This window comes from Neomonachus schauinslandi, chromosome 13 (assembly GCF_002201575.2).
Source record: "Neomonachus schauinslandi chromosome 13, ASM220157v2, whole genome shotgun sequence".
Taxonomy (NCBI): domain Eukaryota; kingdom Metazoa; phylum Chordata; class Mammalia; order Carnivora; family Phocidae; genus Neomonachus; species Neomonachus schauinslandi.
The window spans coordinates 50,647,785-50,675,662 of record NC_058415.1 but is presented as its reverse complement, the minus strand read 5'-3'; the positions used below and the strand labels follow the sequence as shown (position 1 = coordinate 50,675,662).

The 27,878-nt window shown below is 35.6% G+C and overlaps 2 protein-coding genes across 2 annotated transcripts in view; one reads left to right on the top strand and one right to left on the bottom strand.

The window, feature by feature from the left end:
- Nucleotides 1-27,878, bottom strand: part of IFT74 (intraflagellar transport 74) — an 87,874-nt gene that overhangs the window by 55,519 nt on the left and 4,477 nt on the right. The window contains exons 3-8 of the mRNA XM_021681032.2: nt 25,004-25,139; nt 22,768-22,816; nt 21,185-21,283; nt 20,962-21,022; nt 10,937-10,996; nt 9,561-9,622 (exon numbers count right to left, since the gene is read on the bottom strand). Coding sequence (XP_021536707.1) covers nt 9,561-9,622; nt 10,937-10,996; nt 20,962-21,022; nt 21,185-21,283; nt 22,768-22,816; nt 25,004-25,139 — 467 coding nt within the window. The remainder of the gene's footprint in view (nt 1-9,560; nt 9,623-10,936; nt 10,997-20,961; nt 21,023-21,184; nt 21,284-22,767; nt 22,817-25,003; nt 25,140-27,878) is intronic.
- LRRC19 (leucine rich repeat containing 19) lies at nt 793-5,027 on the top strand. Its single transcript, XM_021681033.1, has 4 exons — nt 793-873; nt 2,844-3,357; nt 4,021-4,206; nt 4,699-5,027. Exons 1-4 carry the CDS (start codon nt 793-795, stop codon nt 5,025-5,027), a joined length of 1,110 nt encoding a protein of 369 aa, XP_021536708.1.

Sequence of the window (27,878 nt, the reverse complement as noted above, 5' to 3'; positions counted from 1 at the left end):
TTTCTTTAATACGGGATGAAAGAGCAGAAAATATAATTATATCTTCGTATGCTCTACCTTAGAAATATAAACCTGGGATGTGGCCAAAAAGTCTTTTCCAAATACATTTATAATGTAATACAAAGTAATTAATTTTCTTTAGGGAAAAAAAGGTTTCATCTAATCAAATTTATAAGATCTTTTTATTCTGAAATATGCTAATCATAGAGCATTCTGAAAGTGACATTAACTTAAAAGCAAATTCACAAGATGGAAAAAGACCAAAATTATAAGTAACTATGTTTATAGAATGAAGAGATAGAAAGCATACATTCAATGGATTGAAGATGAAGGTAGGGAGTGTCTGAAAAACAGCTGAAGGCTCTCATCTCCCACAGTTTTAAGTCAACAGATTATATCAATAGACAATGTCTAAAAATAAAAAAACCAAAAAAAGCTATATAAGCATATACTTAAACTTATGTACATACACCTAAATATAGTCTTGACTTTCTTTCATACACATATATTAAAATTTTAAAATATACAACCACTTCACTTGTTTTAAAGTTTACTTTTAATCGATCAGGAACTAATGAGACATTCAAAAAACACTTTCATTTGCCAGGGACTTTCCAGTTTAAGATTAGAGTGCAGGGAGGGTGTGGCAACATGTACGTGTTTCACATTTCATATATTTTAATAAAAAATGAATTTAAAAGGAGAAAAGGGGAAATCAAAATATCCTCAGTACTCTCTAAAGTTCTTCTCCTATTGAGATGAAAATATTCTCTTTTCTATCAGGCCTGCGATATGAAAACTACATGTATCACAATCTTGTTTTGGCCCCTCTCTCTGCTATTATTATCAGACGAAAGCCAGTCTTCTCAAACAGTAAGTTTTTACAATCAAGGTAGTGAAAATATTTTCAAAGGCATACTTTGTGTACATTTAGTAAAATATCCCAAGGCAACTAAAGCAAAAAAAAATCTAAGCTATCAAAACTAATTGGTTAGCGGCGCCTGGGTGGCTCAGTCGTTAAGCGTCTGCCTTCGGCTCAGGTCATGATCCCAGGGTCCTGGGATCAAGTCCCACGTCGGGCTCCCTGCTCGGCGGGAAGCCTGCTTCTCCCTCTCCCACTCCCCCTGCTTGTGTTCCTGCTCTCGCTGTCTCTCTAATAAATAAATAAAATCTTAAAAAAAAAAAAAAAACTAATTGGTTAGCTGTGTATATTCAAAATCTGTGCTATGTGAACTACATTCTAATCTGACAGCAGTCTTCATTTAAACTAAGTTCTTTAACAGTTGGTTAAAGAAGTCTGTAAGTTTTCACTATAAAATCTGAGATTAGTTTCGGGATATAAATACCACTCATTCATTCATTCATTCATTCATTCATTTTTTAAAGTAATCTCTGTGCCCAAAATGGGGCTCAAACTCAGGACCCTGAGGTCAAGAGTCATACATTCTACTGACCAAGCCAGCCAGGCGCCCCTAAACACCACTCTTTAAAATGTAGGGAAGGTTTTTTAAAAATCACATATTTATGAGGAAAATTATTGTTGTTGCATTACTATTATTATGGGGATACTTCAACTGCAAAAACAGTCAAAATAAGAACTAATTTTTTAGATCTATAGCCACATAAGGAAAGCACTTCATGTTGGCTGGCTCTTAAATTCAATCAATAAATGGTTCAGTTTCTTTTTTTTTTTTTTTTAAGATTTTATTTATTTATTTGAGAGAGAGAATGAGAGAAAGCACATGAGACGGGGGAGGGTCAGAAGGAGAAGCAGACTCCCTGCTGAGTAGGGAGCCCGATGCGGGACTCGATCCCGGGACTCCAGGATCATGACCTGAGCCGAAGGCAGTCGCCCAACCAACTGAGCCACCCAGGCGCCCTCTTTTTTTTTTTTTTTTAAAGATTTTATTTATTTATTTGACAGAGACAGCGAGAGAGGGAACACAAGCAGGGGGAGTGGGAGAGGGAGAAGCAGGCTTCCTGCTGAGTAGGGAGCCCAATGCAGGGCTAGATCCCAGGACCCTGGGATCATGACCTGAGCCGAAGGCAGACACTTAATGACTGAGCCACCCAGGTGCCCCAGTGGTTCAATTTCTGTTATAAAATATTTTCTGGGGGCACCTGGCTGGCTTTGTCAGTAGAGCATCTGATTCTTGATCTTGGGGTCATGAGTTCAAGCCCCACACTGACTATAAAGATACTTAAAAAAAATTTTTTTTCTCTTAAAACACCAAACTTTGAGCTGTTAACCCTATATACAGTTATATATTGAGTATTATTTCTTAATTATTTAATAGCCTATGTGTAGTGCTGGTAGCTCTGATTTTTAAAAACAAATTTTAAAGTAATCTCCTCATTATAAATGATATACAAATATGAGTTAAGAGAATTATTTGCCATGTATTTCCACACAGGTAATGAAATTATACCCACATTCTTTCTGTAATGAGTATGTAATAACAGAAGATATCTATATGATTAACTAGAATCTCTTTGCTCAGGTACATGTATCAGAATTTCCTTAATCTTCAGTATTTCATCCCAATGAAGAAATAAAAGTATTTGCTTTACTTTTTTCACAATATAACATCAAAATATTAGACAGGAAATGTTTTTCTAAAACTATTTTCTTCCAGGGGTGCCTGGGTGGCTCAGTCGGTTAAGCATCCAACTCTTGATTTTAGCTCAAGTCATGATCACAGGATTGTGAGATCTCCCTCTCCCCCACCTAAAAACAAACAAAACTATTTCCTGCCAATGTCTAATTACCTGCATATGAAAATGTGGGAAATTCTGTTAATATTTTTCCTAATTAATGCATTTCTAATTTTTTTCTTTTTTAGGAAGTCAAATGTAATTTCACTGAAAAGAATTATTCTTTGATTCCAGCAGATATCAATAAAAATGTTACTATACTTGATCTCAGTTATAACCAAATTACTTTGAATATTACAGACACCAGGGTTCTACAAACATATTTTTTACTCACTGAACTCTATTTGACTGAGAACAATGTCACTATGTTATATAATAATGGCTTTGGTAACCTCTCCAATCTAGAAATTTTAAATATCTGTAGAAACTCCATCCACGTAATTCAACAGGGTGCGTTCATGGGCTTAAATAAACTAAAACAGTTACATCTCTGCCAAAACAAAATATTTCAACTGAATCCTGATGTATTTGTGCCTCTAAAAAACCTGATACTTCTGAATCTGCAAGGCAATTTCATAAGCTATTTTGATGTACCACAACTGTTTCATCTGGAATTAATAATTTTATATGGAAATCCATGGAACTGCTCTTGCAGTCTACTGAATTTGCAGAACTGGTTGAACACATCAAATGTGACACTAGGTAAGCTAACATTATTTAAATTAATCAAAACCAAAATGTGATTGATTTTTTCCTGTCCTACCCCAAGAAAGTCTCTCACTTCATGTTTTAAAGAAAAAGAAACTCTTCCTGTTTAAGGGAAGCAGGAAGAAACACTGAAAAATAACTATTGAATAGATATTCTTCCTCTGCCTTTTAGGGAAAAAAAAAAGGAGAAGAAAAGAAATTTAAATGTTCTATATATGTGAGATGACACTGTCACTTCATGTATTAAGTTTGAAGTTTGAATACGAACACATAAGAGTAATTTTTTTTTCGGTATTTCCTTTTCTTAGGATATCTTGCCAGATAGTAGGTAAAAACAGGTGCCCTATTTTCTTAACTGCAAACCATGCTCTGCCTGAGATCAATTTCTATCACAATCTTAATAACATCTTTACTAACACAAACTAAACAATAAACAGATACTGCATTTAAACCATATATATTGTAAAATAACTTAACAAGAATGTGAATCTTTCCCTTCTTGTGTTGCTAGGCAAATACAAGAGTTTCTTATAATCTGTAATAATGACAGATAAGTATACCAAAAAATTCTAGGTAAAAATAATTATAAAATGTTAGCCATAATTTATTAACAATAATAATCCTATTTCCATAATAAATCTTATTCTGATTTACCAGAAAATGAGAACATCACCACGTGCACCTACCCAGATATCCTGATGTACTACAGTATCAAAACAGTACCTTATAATGCTGAGTGCTACTCAACATTTCCTCCACCTATAAATGAAGATCTTTATAACCATTTTCAGTCCATTAACAACTCAACATTTAATAGCTCTTTGAACAACTTAAAAAACTCAGGTAATGTACTGGTTTGGAACATTAATATTGCTGAAGGCAGTATACTAAATAAACTGAAGTAGTTTTCATTTTTCTAAATTTTAAATTTCTAGAAATAATGTAAAAGAACAACTCCTCATCTCAACAAAAGATTTACAAAATACTAAGTTTCCAAACTAGGCTCTGCTAGTTACCATCCAAATGCCATTATACAACTTATGTAACTTTTCTGAGTCTTAGTTTTGACCAATTAAGTCATAATTCTTAACAAGTATAAATCAATAATGTTCTTTCGTGAATTGATAAACAATACCTGCAAAGACAAGTAGTTATTTTGGAAAAAAGGTATTTTTTCAGCACACTTTGAAATATCTTGTAGTAACTTTTGCTTAAAGAAAATTATAATGTTTATTTCTAATAACAATATTATGGAGTTATTAGGACATGATTAATGATTATTTTTGTCAATTTAACAAAATCTCTCTCTCTTTCTCTCTCGGTATTCCAATTAAGAACATAAACTTCTTGGAAAAAGCTGGGCTTTTCTTGTTGGTGTGGTAGTCACTGTACTGATGACTTCATTCCTCATTTTTGTTGCTATCAAATGCCCAATATGGTATAATATACTGCTTAGTTACAATCATCATCGCCTGGAAGAGCATGAAGCAGAAACCTATGAAGATGCTTTTACTGGAAATTCAAGTTCTCCTTCACAGGCCCCAGATACAAACTCTGAAGAAACTACAGTAATATTTGAACAACTACATTCATTTGTGATAGATGACGATGGGTTTATTGAAGACAAATACATAGATACACATGAATTATGTGAAGAAAATTAATTCTCTTAAATGCTTGATTTTTAAAAAAAATGTTATTGGTTTACTCGCAATTTAGACATAAATGGAGATTAGGCATGTGACATACCAAACTGTGGCTAGTAGACTTTCATATTAATTGCAAGACACATGAATATCATAAAATCATGTTTTTCTCATTGGTACTGAGCAAGTAGGTCCAAATACAGTAATTGACATCCTCTGGTTGCTTAAAGTGACAATACTAGCATTACTATTTTCAGCAGTATTCAGGAGACCATACATCCTAATAAGGAAAAGACCTAAAGTAAATTATTCATTAAAATGAACTAATTCTAATATTAGCCCAGATATTTGATGTAATACATATTAAATTATATTAAAGTTTTACTGAGTAGAATCAGTAAAAAAATAAAGGTTTTGGGGGCCACCTGGGTGGCTCAGTCAGCTGAGCATCTCACTCTTAGTTTTGGCTCAGGCTTAGGTCTTGATCTTGGGGGGGGGCCTGGGATCCAGGCCCATGTTGGGCTCCATGCTCAGTGCAGTCTGCTTGTCCCTGTCCTCCCACCCCAGTTCTCCCCCTGCTTGTGCTCTGTCTCTCTCTCCCTCTCAAATAAATAAAATCTTTAGAAAAAAATTTTAAAAAAATAAAGGTTTTGGATTTGTCAAAGTGAAAATGCTTAAACATACAACACACTAAGATTGATTTTATGCTCACAGAATGAATTCATGGAATTGGAAAATATTTTTTTAAATGCTTCCTGAATTAGCACAATAAATTTCCTGAAAATTTAGTACTAACTTAAAGCACAGGTACAATGTCCAAGCACAATCCCTAATAAGTTACTACTGACTTTAAAAAAAAAAAAAAAGGTTACTACTGCTTTCAGTTATAAAGAAAGACCATCACCATAATGCATGATCGTCATAACTGAGTAGTATGGTAGCTTCCAAAGTGGGTATCACAAGTCTCCACGAATCTTGTTTTTAAAAATCTGTATTTCTGCCTCTCTTTGGGAGAGTTCTATTCAAATGAGTCTGTGCTAGAGCTGAGGAATCTTCAGTTGGTCCATGGACAGATGTTTGGGATCCTGTAGATACAGCAATGTTTCCCAAATTGTTTTCTAGAATATTAATTTCCAGTGAAATGATCAGAAATATTTACAGGGGGAAAAACAGTACATGGTCAAAGTACTAGAGAATTACTATAGGAAATACTGAGTTTTAACAAAGTGAAACAAGAGTCCTTACCATAGGACTTATTCAAGATTCTAATAAGCTAAAGTGCTCTCTGCTCTTCAAGAACTAAGTATTAAGAATTTTCCAAACTTACTGGACAACAAAACCCTTTCTTTGAGATATGCCTACAATGAGTTCATAGCACAATAATGATCCAAAAAACAGTTTGGACAACAATGACCTTGAGACTATTACAGAAAGAGTCTGAAGTTAATTATTTACTAATTCCTTATAATCAATTGGCTGTAATCATAACTTTAACAATGCAAACAGTAGCGTTAAAAATTGTAACAAAATCCATCATTTTTACCCTGCAGAGGGGTGAAAATTTACTGTATTTATATCCTTTAGAGAAAAGAATATCTCTAAAACACTATAATAAAATACATTTATGGATGAAATAATATGATGTTTTAGATTTTCTTCATCATCATACAGCGGAGTAGTGCCTAGATGTCTATGGAGGAGGACTGGATATGAGCTGATAGAGCTGGGAGATGGAGCTGATGGAGCTGGGAGATGATATAAGTATAATAACATTATTTTATTTTTGTGTATGTTCAAATTTTTTTATAATAAAGTTTTTAAAATGCACATGTACTTGACAGTTTCTCAGAAAAAAGAGTCTAAGAACAATGTATATGTATGTTATATTCTGCAAAATGGTCATTTTAAAGGTCATATCAATAGTAAATTCAGTTCAAATGTCTACCGAGGGAAATAAACTGTTTAGGATGATATATACCCTGTGAAATAGAACTTACTCATTTATAATGCATATTTGCTTGTGTTTATAGAAACATGTTTTCAATAAAGGATATAAATGTTTTACATGTAATATTTCTTATTAGATAATATCAGTTTTACTTTATTGTTTTAAATCTTGATTATAAGAGTGAGATAATTATGGAAACAAAATGCTTTTTCTAAATAATTATTTTACCAAAATATCATTTCCTAATTTAAGAGGCAAATATTAATATTTGAAAAATTTAGTAAAGTGAAATATAATTATGAATGAGCAAAGACTGTATCTAATTTCTTGAGCCTCTAATAACTGAATGTTGGCATATGAAATTGAATTAAAGCCAAGTGTAATGTTATAGTAATATGCTAAAGGCTCTACACTATAACTAACTTATTATGAATAGATGTTCCATAATAAACCAGATGGTTTAGTCATACCACACTAAATGGTTGTACTAAAAGAGAAGAGAATGAAGTTTTTTGGACCTGCCTTCTCAAGGTATGCCATTACCAGCTCCCTTTGAATGTGTAGCCAAGGTAGATCCTTTGTGTTACTGAGATGTTAGCCATCTGATTAACGCATGAAATCTATTCACCTACTGCATATAAAAGTAAACTTCATGAAGATAACTCCTGTTCTTAATTCAAATTTCTCCTTAAAAGGGTCAGAAGAACCAAATACATTCAGCCTCAATTACAAACTACAGACATTAAGAAACTGCTGACATTTCAGGACAAACCACCATATTTTAAGAACTTTTTCCTTAACTAAATGAACCAAATAGACATAAAAGCCTAAGACAGTCTTAAATTTATAATCTGTGAGTTATCTTTCTGCATGAAATATATATAATACATATACATATAATACTTATAAATCTGACCTGAATATTAGATAACTGCAGATGAAATAAATGAGGACCTTAATGTTTTAAACTCTGTTAGGTACTCAATGGACTACAGTTCATTATTTACTTTTTAGGTACCTAGGGGAGTTATTTTATGTACGGTAAACGATAAATATTTGCTAAATGGTTCAAAACCAGAACAGTAAAAAAAAAAGTTTTCAAGTAAGAGCTTGGTCACCATGAATACGTAATTTTCTTTGTAAATGGGAAGGACTTCCAGTATTTATAATTTTTAAGGCAGCACTTTACAGCAGTATCAAATGATAAGGGAAAAAGAGGTTCCTTTATTTTTAATCAACAAAAAAATTGTATTTATCTTTCAAGTGTTTTGCCATTACATGTTAACATCCTATTCTTCATCAAATATTATACATTATATGTACATTATATGCATAAGTAACAGGACAGTATATTTGGTATTACAGAATTTAAGTAATTTTGATTAATTATTATCCTTGCTCTCAGAGATTAAGACTGATAAAATTCTGAGACAAAATATGTATGGGGTGGGTGTATACGAAATAGCTTATGTTTTATGTTTGCATTGCCTTAGACAATATTTAATTAAGGCCCCCAATCAATGAAGAATAATTATGTTAACTACTGTTATTATCTGAATATTTATGTCTTCCAAAATTTGTGTTGCAGTTCCAGCCCCCAAAGGTAATGGTATTAGTAGGTGCAATCTCTGGGAAGTGATTAGGTAGTGAGGGTGGAGCCCTCATGAATACAATTAGTGCCCTTATAAAAAGAGATCCCACAGACCCCCTTCTACCATGGGAGTATACAGCAAGAAGATGCCTGGTATGAACAGGAAGAGGGAACCTCACCAGAATGGGACCATGTTGGTGCCTTGAGCCTGGACTGCACAGCCTCCAGAAATGTGAGCAATAAATTCCTGTTGTTTATAAGTTACCCAGTTTATGGTATATTGTTATAGCAGCCCAAATGGACTAAGACAACTACATCACATCTACCTATTACCTTTGTAGGCCTTTGTCACTGCCACACTGCCACTTATTACCAAAGTCAAAATTATTTGCCATTGGGTCTTTAACCATGTTATATAAAAAGATGTATATACATATACGCATTACTATAACTATTAATTAGAAATTAGTAATTGAATAATGAAATAATGTAAACAGCTCACTAATAATGTGCGTTTTATTAGACTGGGCCTTGAATCTCATAATGCAAACTAGTTAAAAAGCCCAGGTTAAAATTATAAATGGCAGAGATGAAGATGTTCTTACCCATCTTAGATTTTAAACTACTTGAAATAGAAATTTTATTTATCTAATCTATGTAGTAATTTTATTTATCCAGGATTTGGGTACTCAATGGTAAATGAAAATAACAGATGTGTAAATAATAAAATTTGTATTGCAAATATTCAGCTTTTTTAAATAAAATGCAAGGGAAGGGGTGCCTAGGTGACTCAGTTGGTTGAGCATCCAGCTTTTGATCTCAGCTCAAGGTTTGATCTCATGGTCATGAGTTTGGGTCTGCACTGGGCTCCACACTGGATGTGGAGCCTACTTAAAAAAAAAAAAAAGCAAGGAAAAAACGAGAAAATTTATAAGGAAATAAATGACTTCAAAGTTAAACTACCTAATTCAGCTCCTTAGAAATGTTTGATTTCTAAATGGATTGTACTTACGCTTGTCTTTCAGTAAATATGATATCCATACTTTGTGTTTCTCGATCATTTTGAGCTTTAAGCTGAATGAAGAGTTAACAGAGAAGTTAGTGATAAAAAATTACCATTAAACTGAACTACTTTTTTAAAAGTTATTCTGGTCATGAACTAATTGAGAGATTATTATAATAATCCTAATGCCACATGCAAAGTTTTTTAAAAATATATAGTATTTATTTCACTTAAACTACAACCTGAAAAAAGGAAGTCTTTTTCACAGGCACTGTAATCTCACACCAAAAATATTCACTATTCTTTAGTGATCTATCGAATAATCCAGTGTAAACTTAATTTATGTAAATAGAATTTCTAAAATTTATTGGGTATTCAATAGTTGATTAGTAATATGTTGATTTTAGACCAAACACAAGTTTTATCCTTAAAAAGAATTTTACCTGAGTACTCCTACTTGACTCTACCTGTGCATATTCAGCTTAGAATTTGGTTCTATCCCAAACAACTGACAGAACACATAAAGAAGTTTCCACATTTTACATGTGGCATTAAAAGTATATTTTTAAATTGGAAATTCTCCTGTGTTCTAAAATTAAGACTAGTTTCACCAAATTATGTTTTCAGAACCCCAATTTAGAAAAAAGTCATTTTATGAATTCTGTGCTTTCACAGAATAGTCTGTGTAAATTATAAGCTGTATCATAAACTATATAAAAGTTGTATAAATAAATTATAAGTTATATAAACTATAGGCTCTACGTATGTTACTTTCTTCCAAATATTTGTAATCAAAACAAGTTATAGCTACTAATATTGTTTTCTACCAAGGAATCTAAGAACACTGAACACAGATTCTCATTTATCAATCAAAAGGTAGTATTATATCCAGCATCATATGATAACTATTCACTTTTCTCTCTTACCTATAAAACTTTGTAAATGTGGCATTGTATTTCCAGTAAGTACTCAGCTCCATCTGTGCAAATATTAAACCAAAAGTATTCCAAACTAATTTATATACAAGGAAATATAGATGAGACTCCCTAACTAATGCTGTGTGTGAGACCAGTTCACCTAGCCTTGTAGAAAGACACTAAAGAATCCACTAGGGAGATCTGACCAAGAGGAAGAAATTTAAAAAGAGCAAGTGAAGGGGCGCCTTGCTGGCTCAGTAGAGCATGCAACTCTTGATCTTGGGGTTGTGAGTTCAAGCCCCAGAAAGCAACTGAGGGAACTCAACTGTAATAACAGTATTTAGGATCAGAATAATACCTATCTGTAAGGTGTGTAAGGTTTTATCAAACTATTTCTAGATATAAATGCTTTGTATTGGAGGATATGATCTATGTAAGTCTATTGTTTATGCTTATAAATTTTCTTACCATGTTGTAATCATCCATTACTTCTTCCATTTCAGTATTGGTATTAAGTTTATCTACCAACTAAAAGCAAAGATACAAAAAAAAACCACTCTATTAGTCTTTATAAATGTTTTTCTATAATTCATAAAATGGTATTCAATCTTACAATGAGTAATCATTTTAAGTATTAATATTTCCAAGTATTTTATCTTCTAAAATAAAAACAAATATTGAGTTATCTAAGTATATACTATGCATTTGGCCAATCAATAAATCACATTTTTAGGGTGGCAAAGTGAGCAGTAATAAACTGCTCTCTCAAAGATCGTACATTGAAGAGCTTTGCCTGCTTTGAAAAGATGTCTGACCTTAAAAGAAGTGTCTGAAGAAGACAAAAGTTTGGGGAACCTGTGTCTGTCTGTCTCTTTTCCCCAGCAGAGAGGGTATTAACAGATTTATAAATTTATACCAGTGAAAATGCAAAATTATTTTCTTGGTCTTCTAAAAATTAAAAACAAAACAAAATAAAACAAACAGGGTAAGGCACCATCAGAACACCAGTAAGCCTACTTCAAAACATTTGGCAATGATAGAAATAGCTAATGTATTTACCTTGTGCCAAACATTATTCTGGGCCTGCTGAATGTATTACACTTCACTTAATTTTAACAATTACTCCACAAAGTAGATACTACCCACATTTTGCAGATAAAGAAATATAGCAAGTTGTGCAGCCAGAAATTGAACAGGAAGGCTACTAAAAACAAACTATTTGGATATAACTATTTCTAAAAGACTAAGCTTTATTAACGCACTATGTGTTAGTATATATATATTTCACTTCTGATATGAATAATTGCTACTAAGACCTAACATTTGAGATCCTATATATGTTAGATACTGGCTAAATGTTTTCCCTCTACTAGGTGTTAGTTCATTATCCTACAAACAACATATTTTACACATTATTATTATCATACTAAGTAATTTACCTAATGAATCCCACTACAACTAAAAATGGCTTTTATCGAATGTAATTTCATATTTTATAAAAAAACTTTCTCATATTTAGAACAAAACATTTACTAAAAAAATTGCACTGAATACTACGCTCTACAAAATGTTCGTTATGGATTATACAGTCCAACATATTTGAGAATTACAATATCCCATAAACAGCAAAATTTGTTTATGAGTACAGTATAACAATATCAAGTAGGTAGAGCATAATTTACCTAGCCATTATGCTGGAATGCTTCTTATTTTATGTAACACTATTTTTTACTAGAAGTGAGATAAAAGTTATCCTCTTTAAGTCCAAACACCATGGCTGTCAAGAGGACCTACAGAGTTAGAAGGAAGAAAATTCTGACACTAGAAATTTTCATGGGGCTAAGATCATCCCAAAGACTGGGGCAGTTATGAAGAAAGCCAAGGAGACTATTTCTTCAGAAAGTCCACACTGGGAAAAATCCTTGGTGGAACTATGTTTATCTTACATACTCTATTTTGGCAGAAGGCAACCCCTGTATTTTGAATGAAATATAAGGATGGAGGTAATCTGTGTACTAAGTAATTGAATTTTTAAAATTCCATGATAACAGCTCTCCACAGAAAGGCAAAATGCTTTTTCCAAAGAAATAACATTCAGTACACAATAAATTTTAGTTACTTTTAAAATTAATATTTTAGTATTGTTAGGGAAAAATAGGGTGTGTTGCAGTATTTGTAAGAAAATGTATTTTTTTAAGAAGACTGGAAGAATAGGGGTTAAGACAGTGAAGTAGTAGGAGGTCCCTATGCTTGCCTCATTCCTTGAACACAACTAGATAAATATCAAATCATTCTGAACACCAAGAAATCGATCTGAGGACTGAGAGAATAAACTGCACAACTAGAGGGAGAGAAGAGACCACACTCTGGAAGGTAGGAGGTGTGGAGACATGATTTGTGGGGGAAAAGATTCATGGGTACTGTGGAGGGGAGGGAGCCCTGATCACGGAAACAGGGGGACGGGGGAAAAGGGAGAGACAGAGAGAGAGAGAGAGGAGAGAGGGAGCAGTGAACAGAGGATAACATAAGAAAAAGACTTCCCCAACACCAGTGACTGGGAAAATGAGAGGGGCTGATTATGTTGAGTTTTTACAACCAGCAGAGCTCAAAGACTGGAGTTTCAGAAGTCCACATTCTGGTTGGTATGGAGCCTGGTGGGTACTGTGGTGCACCTGGGGAGGAGGGCAGAGGCCTAGGAGTGGAGAGTGCAATCTGAGGATCCCCTGGGCTGCATGCACTAGGAGAGACATCTCCCCCCTTCTTGATTGCACTTGGGAGAGGTGGCATTGCCTTTCTGGGGACAAAAGAGCTGGCAGATACCAATTCCCTCCCCTGCACCTCAGCATAGGCACAGAGACACCTGCTGAGGGTGGCTAACGTGGACACCTGCTCTTTGCAGCATTTTACTCCAAACTCCACACTCCTGCATTTTGGTACAACTGCCCTTCTGGGACAAACCTGCAACAGTCCCAGCATGGCAAAAGGACCAGCACAGGTCCACCCCACATCAGGTCCCTAAAGGTCAGAGTTTTTAAAATTTGGGTGGCCTGCCTGGGATAGAACATAGGAGTACTGCACTGACAGTGTGAAGGCTGGGATCTGAGGGCCGCATGGGACACACAAGGGGAGATTGTTCACTCTTCTGTGAGGGCTTCGCAGACTGCAGCAGGGGTGAACTCCCCTCTCCATGAATGAGGGAGAGGGCTGGAGCCATTTTTGTCTCCCACCCATCAGCACGGATTGACTTCAGTGAGCAACACAGAGCCAACAGTGAATGTCTGAGTACCTTACACCAAGCCCCGGTCCCCTGCAATCTGCAGGTTCTTCTTTACTAGGGCAAGTGTGCCTGAGAACCAGAGCAGCAGGCCCCTCCCCCAGAAGATCAGCACAAGTTCCCCCCTCCCCCCAGCACACAGCAAGTCTGTTGACCATAGAGAGCTGCAAAGCTTCAGCTCTAGTGGAAATAGTATCAGGCCTCTTTTAACAAGCAGACCAGAGCACACCTAGTTAAAACCTGCCACACTCTGGCCAAAGTTCAAACACTCCCCACTGCAGGCAAGAAGAAACTCTGCAGAGGACTGACCTGAAGGAAAGAGCAGCCAAAACACAGCAGCAGAGTGCACACAGCATATACCAGAAACACTGGCTTAAGCACTAAGCCCTGGACAGTATATGATCCCTTCTTAATAAAGCATTACTCTCAGGAGCAGGAAACCTAACAGGCTTTCCTAACACACAAAAGAAGACAGAGACCTAACAAAATACTGAAATGGGAGGAATTCAACCCAAAAGAAAGAACAAGAAAAGGATATGGCCAGGGATCTAATCGAACAGATATAAGTATTAAACCTGATCCAGTATTTAAGCAACAATCATAAGGATTGAGAAAAGCATAGAAGACACCAGGGAGTCCCTTACCACAGATATAAAAGATCTAAAAACTAGTCACGCTAGAATAGAAAATGCTATAGCTGAGATACCAAACCAAACAGATATGATGACCACAAGGATGGAAGAAGCAGAAGAATGAAAAAGTGATAAAGAAGATAAAATTAGGAGTGCCTGGGTGACTTAGTTGGTTGAGCGTCTTGCCTTTCGCTTAGGTCATGATCCCAGGGTTCTGGGATCAAGCCCAACAGCCGGTTCCCTGTTCAGCGGGGAGCCTCCTTCTCTCTCTCCCTCTGCCTGCCACTCCCCCCTGCTTGTGCTCTCTCATTCTCTGTCAAATAAATAAATAAAATCTTAAAAAAAAGAAGATAAAAGTATGGAAAATCAAGCAGAAAAGAGGGAAAGAAAAATATTTGATCACAAACGTAGACTTGGGGAACTCAGCTATTCCATAAAGTGTAATAACATTCTTTTTTTTTTTTAAGATTTTATTTATTAGAGGGAGAGAGGGCGCACAAGTGCGAGCACAAGCGGGGGGGGTGGCAGGCAGAGGGAGAAGCAGGCTCTCTACTGAGCAAGGAGCCTGATGTGGGACTCGATCCCAGGACCCTGAGATCATGACTTGAGCTGAAGGCAGACGCCTAACTGACCGAGCCACCTGGGCATCCCAAGATCTCATTTATTTGTCAGAGAGAGAGAGAATAAGCAGGGGGAGAGAGGCAGGCAGAGGAGGAAAGGCAGGCAGAGGGGGAAGCAGGGTCCCGCTGAGCAAGGAGACTGATGTGGGACTCAATCCCAGGACCCTAGGATCAGGACCTGAGCTGAAGGTGGACACTTAACCAACTGAGCCACCCAGGAGTCCCAATAACATTCTTATCACAGGAGTCCCAGAGAAGAAAAGAGGGAGAACAGGGCAGAAGGTTTATTTAAGCAAATTATAGCTGAAAACTTCCCTAATCTGGGGAAGGAAACAGACATCCAAATACAGGAGGCAAAGAGAACTCCCATCAAAATCAACAAAAGTAGACCAACACCAAGATTATCATAGTAAAATATGCAAAATACAGACATAAGGGAAAAATCCTAAAAGCAAGGGAAAAGAAATCCCTAACTTTTAATGGAAGACAAATAAGGTTACCAGCAGATCTCTCCACAGAAACTTGGCAAGTCAGAAGCGGATAGCATGATATATTCAACATGCTGAATGGGAAAAATATGCAGCCAAGAATACTTTATCCAGCAAGGTTGTCACTCAGACTAGAAGGAGAGAGAGAGTTCCGGAACAAACAAAAACTAAAGGAGTTTGTGACCACTCCACCAGCCCCACAAGAAATATTAAAGGGGACTCTTTGAGTGGGGGAAAAAAGACCAAAAGCAACAAAGACTAGAAAGGAAGAGAGAAAATCTTCAGAAACAACAATTTAACAGGTAATAAAATGGCACCAAATTCGTATCTATCAATAACCACTCTGAATGTAAATGGAGTAAATGCTCCAATCAAGACACAGGGCATCAGAATGGAAAAAAACAAGACCCATCTATATGCTGCCTATAAGAGACTCATTTTAGACCTAAAGACCCCTGCAAATTCAAAGTGAAGGGATGGAGAACGATTTACCATGCAAACAGATGTCAAAAAAGAGCCAGAGTAGCCATACTTATGTCAGACAACTAGATTTTAAACCGAAGACTATAAGAAGAGATGAAGAAGGGCACTATATCATAATTAAGGGGTCTATCTAACAAGAAGATCTAACTATTGTAAATATTTATGCTCCTAACTTGGGAGCATCCAAATGTATAAAGCAATTAGTAACAAACATAAAAAAAACTCATTGATAATAACACAATAATAGTAGAGGATTTTAACACCCCACTTACAGCAATGGACAGATCATCTAAGCAGAAAAGCAACAGAGAAACAACGGCTTGAATGAACACTGGACCAGATGGACTTAACAGATATACTCAGAACATTCCATCCTAAAGCAGCAGAATACACATTCCTTTCAAGTGCGCATGAGACATTCTCCAGAACAGATCACATACTGGGTCACAAATCAGGCCTCAACAAGTACAAAAAGACTGAGATCATACCATGCATATTATCTGACCACAATGCTATAAAACTGGAAGAAGTCAACCACAAGACCACAAGAAAAAATCTGGGAAGATCACAATACATGGAAGTTAAGGAACATCCTACTAAAGCATGAATGGGTTAACCAGGAAATTAAAGAAGAAATTAAGAAAAAAAAAATACATGGAAACAACTGAAAACATGATGGTCCAAAACCTTAGGGATGCAGCAAAAGTGGTCATAAGAGGGAAGTATATAGCAATATAGGCCTACCACAAAAAGCAAGAAAAATCTCAAATATACGACCTAACTTCACACGTAAAGGAGTTAGAAAAAGAATGGCAAGTGAAGCCTAAAGCCAGCAGAAGAAAGGAAATAATAAAGATTAGAGCAGAAATAAATGATATAGGGGTGCCTGGGTGGCTCAGTCAGTTAAGCATCCAACTCTTGATTTCAGCTCAGGTCATGCATGATCTCAGGGTCTTGAGACTGAGCCCCAAGTCAGGCTCCATGCTGGGTGTGGAATCTGCTTAGGATTCTCCCTCTCCCTTTCCCTCTGTCCCTCCCCTCCACTCGTGCTGTTTCTCCCTCTCTATCTCTCTAAAAAAAGAAAAGAAAGAAATGATAGAGAAACAAAAAGAGCAGTAGAACAGATCAATGAAGCCAGGAGGAGGTTCTTTGAAGGAATTAATAAAATTGATCACTTCCCAGCCAGACTTATCAAAAAGAAAAGAGAAAGGACCCAAATAAACGAAATCACAAATGAGAGAGGCTAGATCATAACCAACACCACAGAAATACAAACAATTATAAGAGAGTATTTTGAAAAATTATATGCCAACAAATTGGGCCATCTGGAAGAAATGGATAAATTCCTAGAAACATAAACTACCAAATCTGAAACAGGAATACAAAACCTGAACAGACCCATAACCTGCAAAGAAACTGAAGCAGTAATCAAAACTCTCCCCACAAACAAAAGTCCAGGGCCAGATGGCTTCCAGGGGAATTCTACCAAACCTTTCTTTTTATTATAATTACTGGATATTATTATATCCACTTAGTTCTTTTTTTTTTTTTTTTAAGATTTTATTCATTTATTTGACAGAGAGACAGAGAAAGCGAGCACAAGCAAGGGGAGCTGCAGAGAGAGAGGGAGAAGCAGGCTCCCTGCTGAGAAGGGAGCCCCATGTGGGGCTCAATCCCAGGACCCCAGGACCATGACCTGAGCTGAAGGCATATACTTAACCGACTGAGCCACCCAGGTGCCCCTCTACCAAACATTTAAAGAGTTAATACCTATTCTTCTCAAACTATTCCAAAAAATAGAAATGGAATGAAAACTTCCAAACTCATTCTATGAGGCCACCATTACCCTGATTTCAAAACCAAAGACTCCACTAAAAAACAAAACTACAGGCCAATATCCCTGATGAACATGGATGCAAAAATTCTCAACAAAATACTAGCAAATCAAATCCCACAGTACATTAAAAGAGTCATTCCCATGATCAAGTGGGATTTATTCCTGGGTTGCAAGGGTGGTTCAATATTTGCAAATCAATCAACATGATACACCACATTAATAAAAGAAAAGAACCATATGATCCTCTCAATAGACGCAGAAGAAGCATTTGACAAAGTACAGCAACCATTCTTAATAAAAACTTTCAACAAAGTAGAGATAGAGGGAAGATATCTCAACATCCTAAAAGCCATATATGAAGGATCGACAACTAATATCACCCTCAATGGGGGAAAACTGAGAGCTTTTCCTCTACAGTCAGGAACAAGACAGGGATGTCCACTCTCACCGCTGTTATTTAACATAATACTGCAAGTCCTAGCCTCAGCAGACAACAGAAAGAAATACAAGGCATCTGAATTGGCAAGGAAGAAGTCAAACTTTCACTATTTGCGGATGACATGATACCCTACGTAGAAAACCCGAAAGACTCCACCAAAAAAAATTGCTAGAACTGATACACAAATTCAGTAAAGTAGCAGGATAAAAAAATCAATGTACAGAAATGTCTTGCATTTCTGTACAATAATGAAGCCCAGAAAGGATAAATCAAGGAATCACTCCCATTTACAATTGCACCAAAATCCATAAGATACCTAGGTATAAACCTAACCAAAGAGCTAAAAGACATGTACACTGAAAACTATAGAACCCTGATGGAAGATGACACAAAGAAATGGAAAAACATTCCATACTCATGGATTGGAAGAACAAATATTGTTAAAACATCTATACTACCGAAAGCAATCTACACATTTAATGCAATCCCTATCAAAATACCACCAGCATTTTTCACAGAGCTAGAATAAACAATCCTAAAATTTGTATGGAACCAGAAAAGACCCTGAATAGCCAAAGCAATCTTGAAAAAGAAAAACAGAACTGGAGGCATCAGGACTCTGAATTTCAAGCTATATTACAAAGCTGTAGTGATCAAGACAGTATGGTACTGGCACAAAAACAGACACACAGATCAGTGGAACAGAACAGAAAACCCAGAAATGGACACATAACTATATGATCATAATCTTCAACAAAGCAGGAAAGACTATCCAATGGAAAAAAGAGTCTCTTCAACAAATAGTGTTGGGAAAACTGGACAGCAATATGCAGAAGAATGAAACTGGACTGCTTTCTTACACGAAACACAAAAATAAATTCAAAATGGATGAAAGATCTAAATGTGAGACAGGAAACCATCAAAATCTTAGAGAACACAGGCAGTAATATCTTGGACCTCATCTATAAGCAACTTCTTACTAGATACATTTCCGCAGGCAAAGGAAACAAAAGCAAAATGAACTATTGGGACTTCTGCACAGTGAAGGAAACAATCAACAAAACTAAAAGACAACCTTTGGAATGGGAGAAAGTATTTGCAAATGACTTATCTGACAAAGGGTTAGTATCTAAAAATCTATAAAGAACTTAGAATTCAGGGCGCCTGGGTGGCTCAGTCGGTTAAGCGCCTGCTTCAGCTCAGGTCATGATCCCAGGGTCCTGGGATTGAGCCCCACATCGGGCTCCCTGCTCAGTGGGGAGGACTGCTTCTCCCTCTCCCTCTGCCTCTGCCTGTTGCTCCCCCTGCTTGTGTGCTCGCACACTGTCTCTGTCAAATAAATAGTCTTAAAAAAAAAAAAGAACTTATGAATTCAACACCCAAAAAAACAAACAATCCCAGTTAAGAAAAAGGCAGAAGATTTGAATAGACATTTTTCCAAAGAAGACAGATGGCTAACACATAAAAACATGCTCAACATTACCTATCATCAGGGAAATACGTATCAAAACTACAATGAGATACTACCTCACATCTGTCAGAATGGCTAAAATAAACAATACAGGAAACAACAGAGGTTGGTGAGGATGCGGAGAAAATGGAATGCTCTTGCACTGCTGGTGGGAATGCAAACCGGTGCAGCTACTCTGGAAAATAGTATGGAGGTTCCGTAGAGAGTTAAAAATAGAACTACCCTATGATCCAGCAATTGCACTACTAGATATTTACCCAAAGGATACAAAAGCACTGATTTGAAGGGGCACATGAACCCCGATGTTTATAGGAGCATTATCAACAATAGCCAAATTATGGAAAGAGCATAAAAGTCCATCGACTGATGAATGGATAAAGATATGATACACACACACACACACACGCGCACACACTATTACTCAGCCATAAAAAAGAATGAAATCTTGCCATTTGCAATGACATGTATGGAGCTAGAATCAACAAAGTCAGTCAATAAAGACAAACACCATATAATTTCACTCATATGTGGAATTTAAGAAACAAAACAGATGAACACAGGGGTAAGAAAAAAAAGAGGGAAGCAAACCATAAAAGACACTCTTAATGACAGAGAACAAACTGAGGGTTGATGGAGGGAGGTGGGTAGGCATGGGCTAGATGGGTGATGGGTATCAAGGAAGGCACTTGTGATGAGCACTGGGTGTTTTATGTGAGTGATGAATCACTAAATTCTACCCCTGAAACTGACAGTACACTATATGTTAACTAACTAGAATTTAAATAAAAACTTGAAACATTAAAAAAAAAAGAAGAAGACTGGCAGAATTGGGCACCTGGGTGACTCAGTCAGTTGGCGTCTGCCCTCGGCTCGAGTCATGATCCCAGGGTCCTGGGATTGAGTCCTGCGTCAGGCGCCTGGCTCAGCAGGGAGCCTGCTTCTCCCTCTCCTCCCCGCTCACGCTCTCTGTCACTATGTCTGTCTCTCTCAAATCAATAAATAAAATCTTTAAAACAACAACAACAAACTTGTTCTTTACAGAATACATATCAATCTGTTAAGCCAAATTATTTCTGGGGAGGGAAATCAGGGAAAAAGCAAAGTGATACTTAAATCTACACTTTCCCTGTTTTCAAACTTTTAGCATAAGCTTGGTACTCATGTATTATTTGGTATTTAAAATAATATATTTTTAAAGTAGCAAAAAGCAATAAAAATACTCAAAAAAATCTCAGAAAAGAGCAAATACCATGTTGTAGTCTGCTAATTGTCCTTGAAACTCTTTGATTTCAACAGCTAAAGTCTCAGCTCTGCAAGCATAAAACAAATATTCATAAACACATAAATAGGAGGAGCATTACAAACATTATATATAACTATGAATTCAGTATTAAACTTCTGAAATATATTACATTAAATGTTGTCTATTAATAAAAAAGATCTTGTATAATTTTAACTCCAAAATTACTTACCTCTTTTCATATGACAAATATACTGAATTCTCTTGATTGTACATTTCTATCTCTTTCTGAAGTTTATTAATTTCTGTTGTAAGTTCACTTATTTTACTTCTAAATGAAAAGAAATTAGAAAGTTAGCAATACTTCTAATCCAGAAAAGAGCCTTTCTAGTCAAACAAAGCAAACTTCTCATGTGTTAACAATATAAATGGTTTTGTGAAATTTCACTAAAGAAAAGAAAAACAATTTATGTGGCTTGTTTAACTAAGAATGAGGCATATCCCAACTTTGATAAGAAACTAAAAGAGATTCTCTAATCATTAAGATGAACTAGGACCAGAATGTAAGCCTGGTCAAACAAACAACCTTTAGACAGAAGTAGATGCTTAATTGTCACCCTTACAGCGCCTGCTACCCTCTAGGACAGGGCTTCTCAAAAGCAGCACTATTGACATTTTAGGTCATTAAAGAATAAGTCTGACAGTGGGGAAGGGGCTATGCTGTGCACTGTAGGATGTTTAACAGTATACCTGGTCAAGTTGTCAGTAGCATAACCCCTCAACCCCAGCTGTGACAACCAAATATCTGTCTAAAAATTGCCAAATGTTCTCTAGGGGACAAAATCACTGCCAGTTGAGAACCACTGCTATAGCATCAAACAATTACATAAATAGCTAGAACTATTTTTTTTATGCTGAAGCACAAATCCTGAAGAAGCATGGAAATGCTATGATGAAAAATAGTTCTATAACTTTTCCTTCTTTTAATTAAAAAGTGGCTGGATATCAAGAGATGCTATACAACTGATGGCCTCACTATTTTTTTTTTTTTTTTTTGCTGATGTTAGTTTAGGTTAATGCTAACCTTAATGGACTGATGGGGAAAACCTACATTTCTCTTTATTGCCTTCTAGAAGTCTGAGACTCATAAAGGATTCTGATAATTGAGAAATGAAAGAATCCAGAAGAACTAAGAAAACAGAACTTTTAGGACATGATGGAAGATGGATTAAATGAAATGGAAGTAAGAGAGAAAGAAGATCTAGATGATGAGCCAAGAAGAAAACAAAGTAAAATGGGGAAATGGAGAGAGTAGGACATCTGAGCAAGAAAAAGGTAAGAAAAAAATTCTCAGTTTAGAGCTTAATACTTAGAGCCACATAATAAACATTTTAAATTAATTAAAATTAGGTCACATTTGTAGCAAATGACCAAATATACATTTATGTAAAACCCTACACTAGTTAATATATCATAAATAAGTATACACCTTTTCCCTTTCTTATTACATGGAACTAGTGACATGTCAATGGTATGAATAATATATTTCAGAATAATTAGTCAAAGAAGCATAAAAGATTATTCTTATCGTTATATGAAAAATAGTGAACTTGACATAAATAGTTCATCTACATGCAAATATATACAATTTAAAATCTCAGCCTAACTGTATTATCACATATATTTTGTAACACAGCCAAATTAACCAGAAATTATATTAGAACACAAAATAATTCTTAGAAATCAAAAGATACCTAACTATCTTAATAAGTACCAGAGTTAAAACTTCATGACCATACATAGGAAAAAACATACCGAAGAAGCCCAAGATAGTAAGATTTGTCTAAAATTTGCCTCTGGGGACCTAAAAAAAAAAGGTTTTAATTACTACTGTTCAGTTTGGAAATGCCACCAAAATAGCCAAGCCAAAGCACAACCATAGTTCTACTCCACAATTCTGATAGTCTTTATTTATGCCCCAATAAATTCCATAATCAAGATGAATCGTTAAAATGGTAAAGAACACCGGGGCACCTGGCTGGTTCAGTCGGTAGAGCGTGTGACTCTTGATGTCAGGGTGAAATGAAGAGAGAATATCTTAGCATCATGTAATAATGGAAACTTGAATAAAGACCACAAAAATGGGACTAGAGGTAGGGCTGTTAAGACAGTAGGCTCTACAGGTCAGGTTGACTGAATGCAAACTAAGAAAGTCTAGAACAGGGTTATCCAAGAGAACCTTCTGCAACAGTGGAAATACTCTATCTCACCACTGTCCAATAAAGTAGCTACTTGGGATTACTGAGCACTTGAAATGTGGCTGAGGCTACTGCAAAGCTGAATCTTTATTTTACATAATTTTAATTAATTTAAATTTAAATAGCTACATGTAGCTATTGATTATCATAATGAACAGTGCAGATTTAGGCTGTGAATTTCTCAATGCAAGAGATTATGACTTTTCATAATTTGTCTCAGAGACCTTTTTTTAGAAACATTATCTTATTTCAGTTATTTCAGTAGGAATAAGAAAATATTCCTAGGCTCAATGTCCCAAACCTTGAGAGATGAAGTGCTTTGCAAGGTGGGAGAAGTAAGGGAAGAGAGCACTGACTGTGAGGTGTATGCTCAGAAGAGAGAGAGAATGTGTTAGAATGGGAAATGGGGCACCAGAGCAGGTAAGAACAAGTCACAGCAGATAGTAGTGCATAGTGGTAATAATCAGAACTCTCCTGTAAGACTCTGAAGTATATTGGTAGAAACCATCTTAACTGATATTGGTTCTGTTCTGTAGGAGAAATCAATATAGTAATAAATATTTGATAAATTATCTATAGTATTTTTTAATAATATAAAATGTACAGACATTTCTGTGAATACATTTTTAAAGACTAAACAATTATATAATTTTTACACTTTTTCACAATACTGATGATTATTAAGCAAGCATTTCTTTTTTAAAGATTTACTTATTTATTTATTAGAGAGAGCATGAGAGGGGGGAAGGGCAGAGGGAGAAGTAGACTCCCCGCCGAGCAAAGAGCCCGATGTGGGACTCGATCCCGGGACTCCAGGATCATGACCTGAGCCAAAGGCAGTCGCTTAACCAACTGAGCCACCCAGGCGCCCAAGCAAGCATTTCTAAACAATTGTTTTTTAATATTCAGTGAGCTAAGTAGTATTACAATAAAGAAAACTTCTCAAAGGCATGGCATACTATATTATACAAGGTAGTATAATATCTTATAATTAATTTTTTCCCAGAATATCTTCATCCCTGATAAGTCATTTGTCACAAATATAGAAAATAAAAAACTCATTACAGAGTTCACCATGCTTTGATTTGTATATATCACAAACCAATTTTTTGAATCATAACATGTAGTGTACCATTATGCCTTTTTAAACACAGAGGCACAAGGGAAGATGCAGTAAAAATCTATACATTAGCCTTATTTCCTTACTTAGGGAGTTACATATTATAATGAAGCATTAAATATTAGAAAAAGTAACATTTCTTGACTCATTTCTCATAAATACATAAATATCTTAACAGTGTGACTTTTATATCAAAAAGTATTTCAGAATATTTCTATGTAGTACTAGAATCTAATTTTCATTCCTGAGCTTTTCTTCAAATTATTTCAAATTTCTTCAAGTTATAACAAATTCCATGTTCAGAAAAATGAAGATTAAAATAGCTCACAAATGTATTTACTCTCTAGTTCACAATGTATTTTCACATTCATTCTTTTATTTAACCCTAACCACAGTCTTGTGAACCAAGGAATAAAAATTGAATAAAATAGCCTTTTTATAATTCTCATTTAGGAATAAGGTACTGTAATATTTTTTTTTTTATTTATTTGAGAGAGAGACAAAGTGTGCACAAGTAGGGGGAGGGGCAGAGGGAAAAGGAGAAACAGACTCGCTGCTGACCCCTGCTAGATCATAACCTGAGACAAAGGAAGATGCTCAACTTCCTGAGCCACCCAGGTGCCCCTGTAATACTTCTTATATAAAATATACTTATCTTCTTAAAATAAGATACCTTTCATTCCAGTTTTCATTCCACTCAAACCTTGTTGTGTTACAGGACGGTCAGCAACTTTGATTTGAGAAGACAGAACTCCTCCTGTCCCTATGGGACCGCCACGAGAGCCTGGTCTTGCTGTTCCAGGTGGCATCTAAATGAAAAACATGATTCCAGTTTTAGTAATGAGAAAAATACTATACTGTTAAGACTGCATAGAGAATATTTTCAAAATTAAAATTCTACTTAATGTGTAAAATATTCCTTATATTTTGAAATTCTTTAAAATGTAAAATTCTAAAAAAAATTTTAATTCTATGTCAACTATATTTTAAGAAAAATACAGTTAAATGGGGCGCCTGGGTGGCTCAGTCGTTAAGCGTCTGCCTTTGGCTCAGGTCATGATCCCGGGGTCCTGGGATTGAGCCCCGCATCGGGCTCCCTGCTTGGCGGGAAGCCTGCTTCCATCCCTCTCCCACTCCCCCTGCTCGTGTTCCCTCTCTCGCTGTGTCTCTGTCAAATAAATAAATAAAATCTTAAAAAAAAAAAAAAGAAAAAGAAGGTTAAATGAATAAATAAATAAAATTCTATGTGGAGACATTATTTGTAACATCTCTAAATTGGAAAGGAACTGGGGTGCCTGGTGGCTCAGTTGGTTAAGCGACTGCCTTCAGCTCAGGTCATGATCTCAGGGTCCTGGGATCGAGCCCCGCATCGGGCTCCCTGCTCGGCGGGAAGCCTGCTTCTCCCTCTGACCCTCTCCCTGCTTGTGTTCCCTCTCTCGCTGTCTCTCTCTCTGTCAGGTTTTCTTAAACTTTACAGATTTTTCTAGAGTTTCAGGTAGTATTATCAACACCATCAACTTATATTGAAATGATTTTTCTAAAGTCTTCACATACATGGTACTGAGCTATTAAAAATTTTTATTTTGGTAAGAATTTATGCTTCCTAATGAAATATTTATGAAAGAATTTGGATACTTATTGGCCACCTACTCTGTGCCATGTGCTTTACCCATTTAATGTTTGTAGTTTTTAAAATATTGATGCTTGCTGTAAAACACACAAAGGAAAAGTATCAGAGTTCAATAATGTCAATATGTCAAATAAATAAAAAAATCTTTAAATTGGAAAGGAACTAAATATACACTTATTTGTCCTTATTTAACTATAAGACATAGTTGAATAAGTTGTAATATACAAAAAACCAGTTTATAAAACAATATTCATAATTCCATTTTGTAAAACAAAAAGTCTGGAGAATTATATAAAAAACAGTAACAATGGTTATCCTCATATAAAATAATGATATTATAGTTCATTTTTATGTTATCCTTTTCACAATTTGGTGTTTTCAGCATCATTACAATAAGTATATATTACATTCAAAATCACAAAAAGGGCGCCTGGGTGGCTCAGTTGGTTAAGCGACTGCCTTCAGCTCAGGTCATGATCCTGGAGTCCTGGGATCGAGTCCCACATCAGGCTCCCTGCTCGGCAGGGAGTCTGCTTCTCCCTCTGACCCTCCTTCCTCTCATGATCTCTGTCTCTCATTCTCTCTGTCTCAAATAAATAAATAAAATCTTAAAAAAAGAAGACATTTTCATTTTTAAATTGAAATCACATATAATTCCGTCACAAGATAGCCAAGTAAGTGTTAAGGATAACATCATTCAACAAGCATTCATATTATTACTCTGTATCATTCTCTACGTCAGGTCTGCAAAATCCAATATAACATTATACACTCTGAGGAAAGAACAAAAGACTCCCTTCTTGGGGCATCTAGATGGCTCAGTCAGTTAAGCGTCTGCCTTCGGGTCCTGGGATTGAGCCCCAGGTCGTCCAGCTCCCTGCTGCACCCTCTCCCTCTGCCCTCCCCCCTTGTGTTTTCTCTCGCTCTCTCTCTCTCTCTTTCAAATAAATAAAATCTTTGGGGGAAAAAAAGACTCCCTTCTTGTCAGTTCATACAACATGGATATGTTGGGAAGGTATGAGACCACCCAAAGCTGTTCCAAGTTATCCTTCTTTTGTTTATCTTCCATCCTTTCTTTCCTTTTTCCCCATTCTCTGCCAAAGAATAAAGTAGTAGATTAAATATGTACTAGACATTTTAGATAGTGATTATATATAACCATTGTCATTCATTTTGATTGTCTTTAATACTTAGCTGGTAGCCTCTAATCCTATCAGCTAACATAATTCTTAAGTGATTCTGAGAATTACTTGGTAATTACTGGGGGAACCAGCAACAGTAAAACATTCCAAAGAATATGCTGGACACAGAAACACTGTTAACCACAAATTCAAAAGAAATGAGTTCAGGGTTATCCTGAGAATGCTAAATCTCTTCCTAGGTAAAATTTACCAAATGAAAATACAGAGAAGTATAAATTAAAATTACACACATTTAAAAGAATGAATAGACATATGTATTTATATGAAAATATACTTAAAATATATTACTGAAGGTAATGGATAAAATACATAACAATGTATACAGTATTATGGTCATTTTAGAAAATATTAAAATCATACAATCTCATATGCATGGTGTTAGTGTTTGTAAAGGAACAGAAAAAAGTCTGGAAGGATACACATCACACTGTTGACAATAGTTATTCCTGGGGTAGGAAGGAACTCTGATACTTTTCCTTTGTATGTTTTACAGCAAGCATCAATATTTTAAAAACTACAAACATTAAATGGGTAAAGCACATGGCACAGAGTAGGTGGCCAATAAGTATCCAAATTCTTTCATAAATATTTCATTAGGAAGCATAAATTCTTACCAAAATAAAAATTTTTAATAGCTCAGTACCATGTATGTGAAGACTTAGGAAAATCATTTCAATATAAGTTGATAGTGTTGATAATACTACCTGAAACTCTAG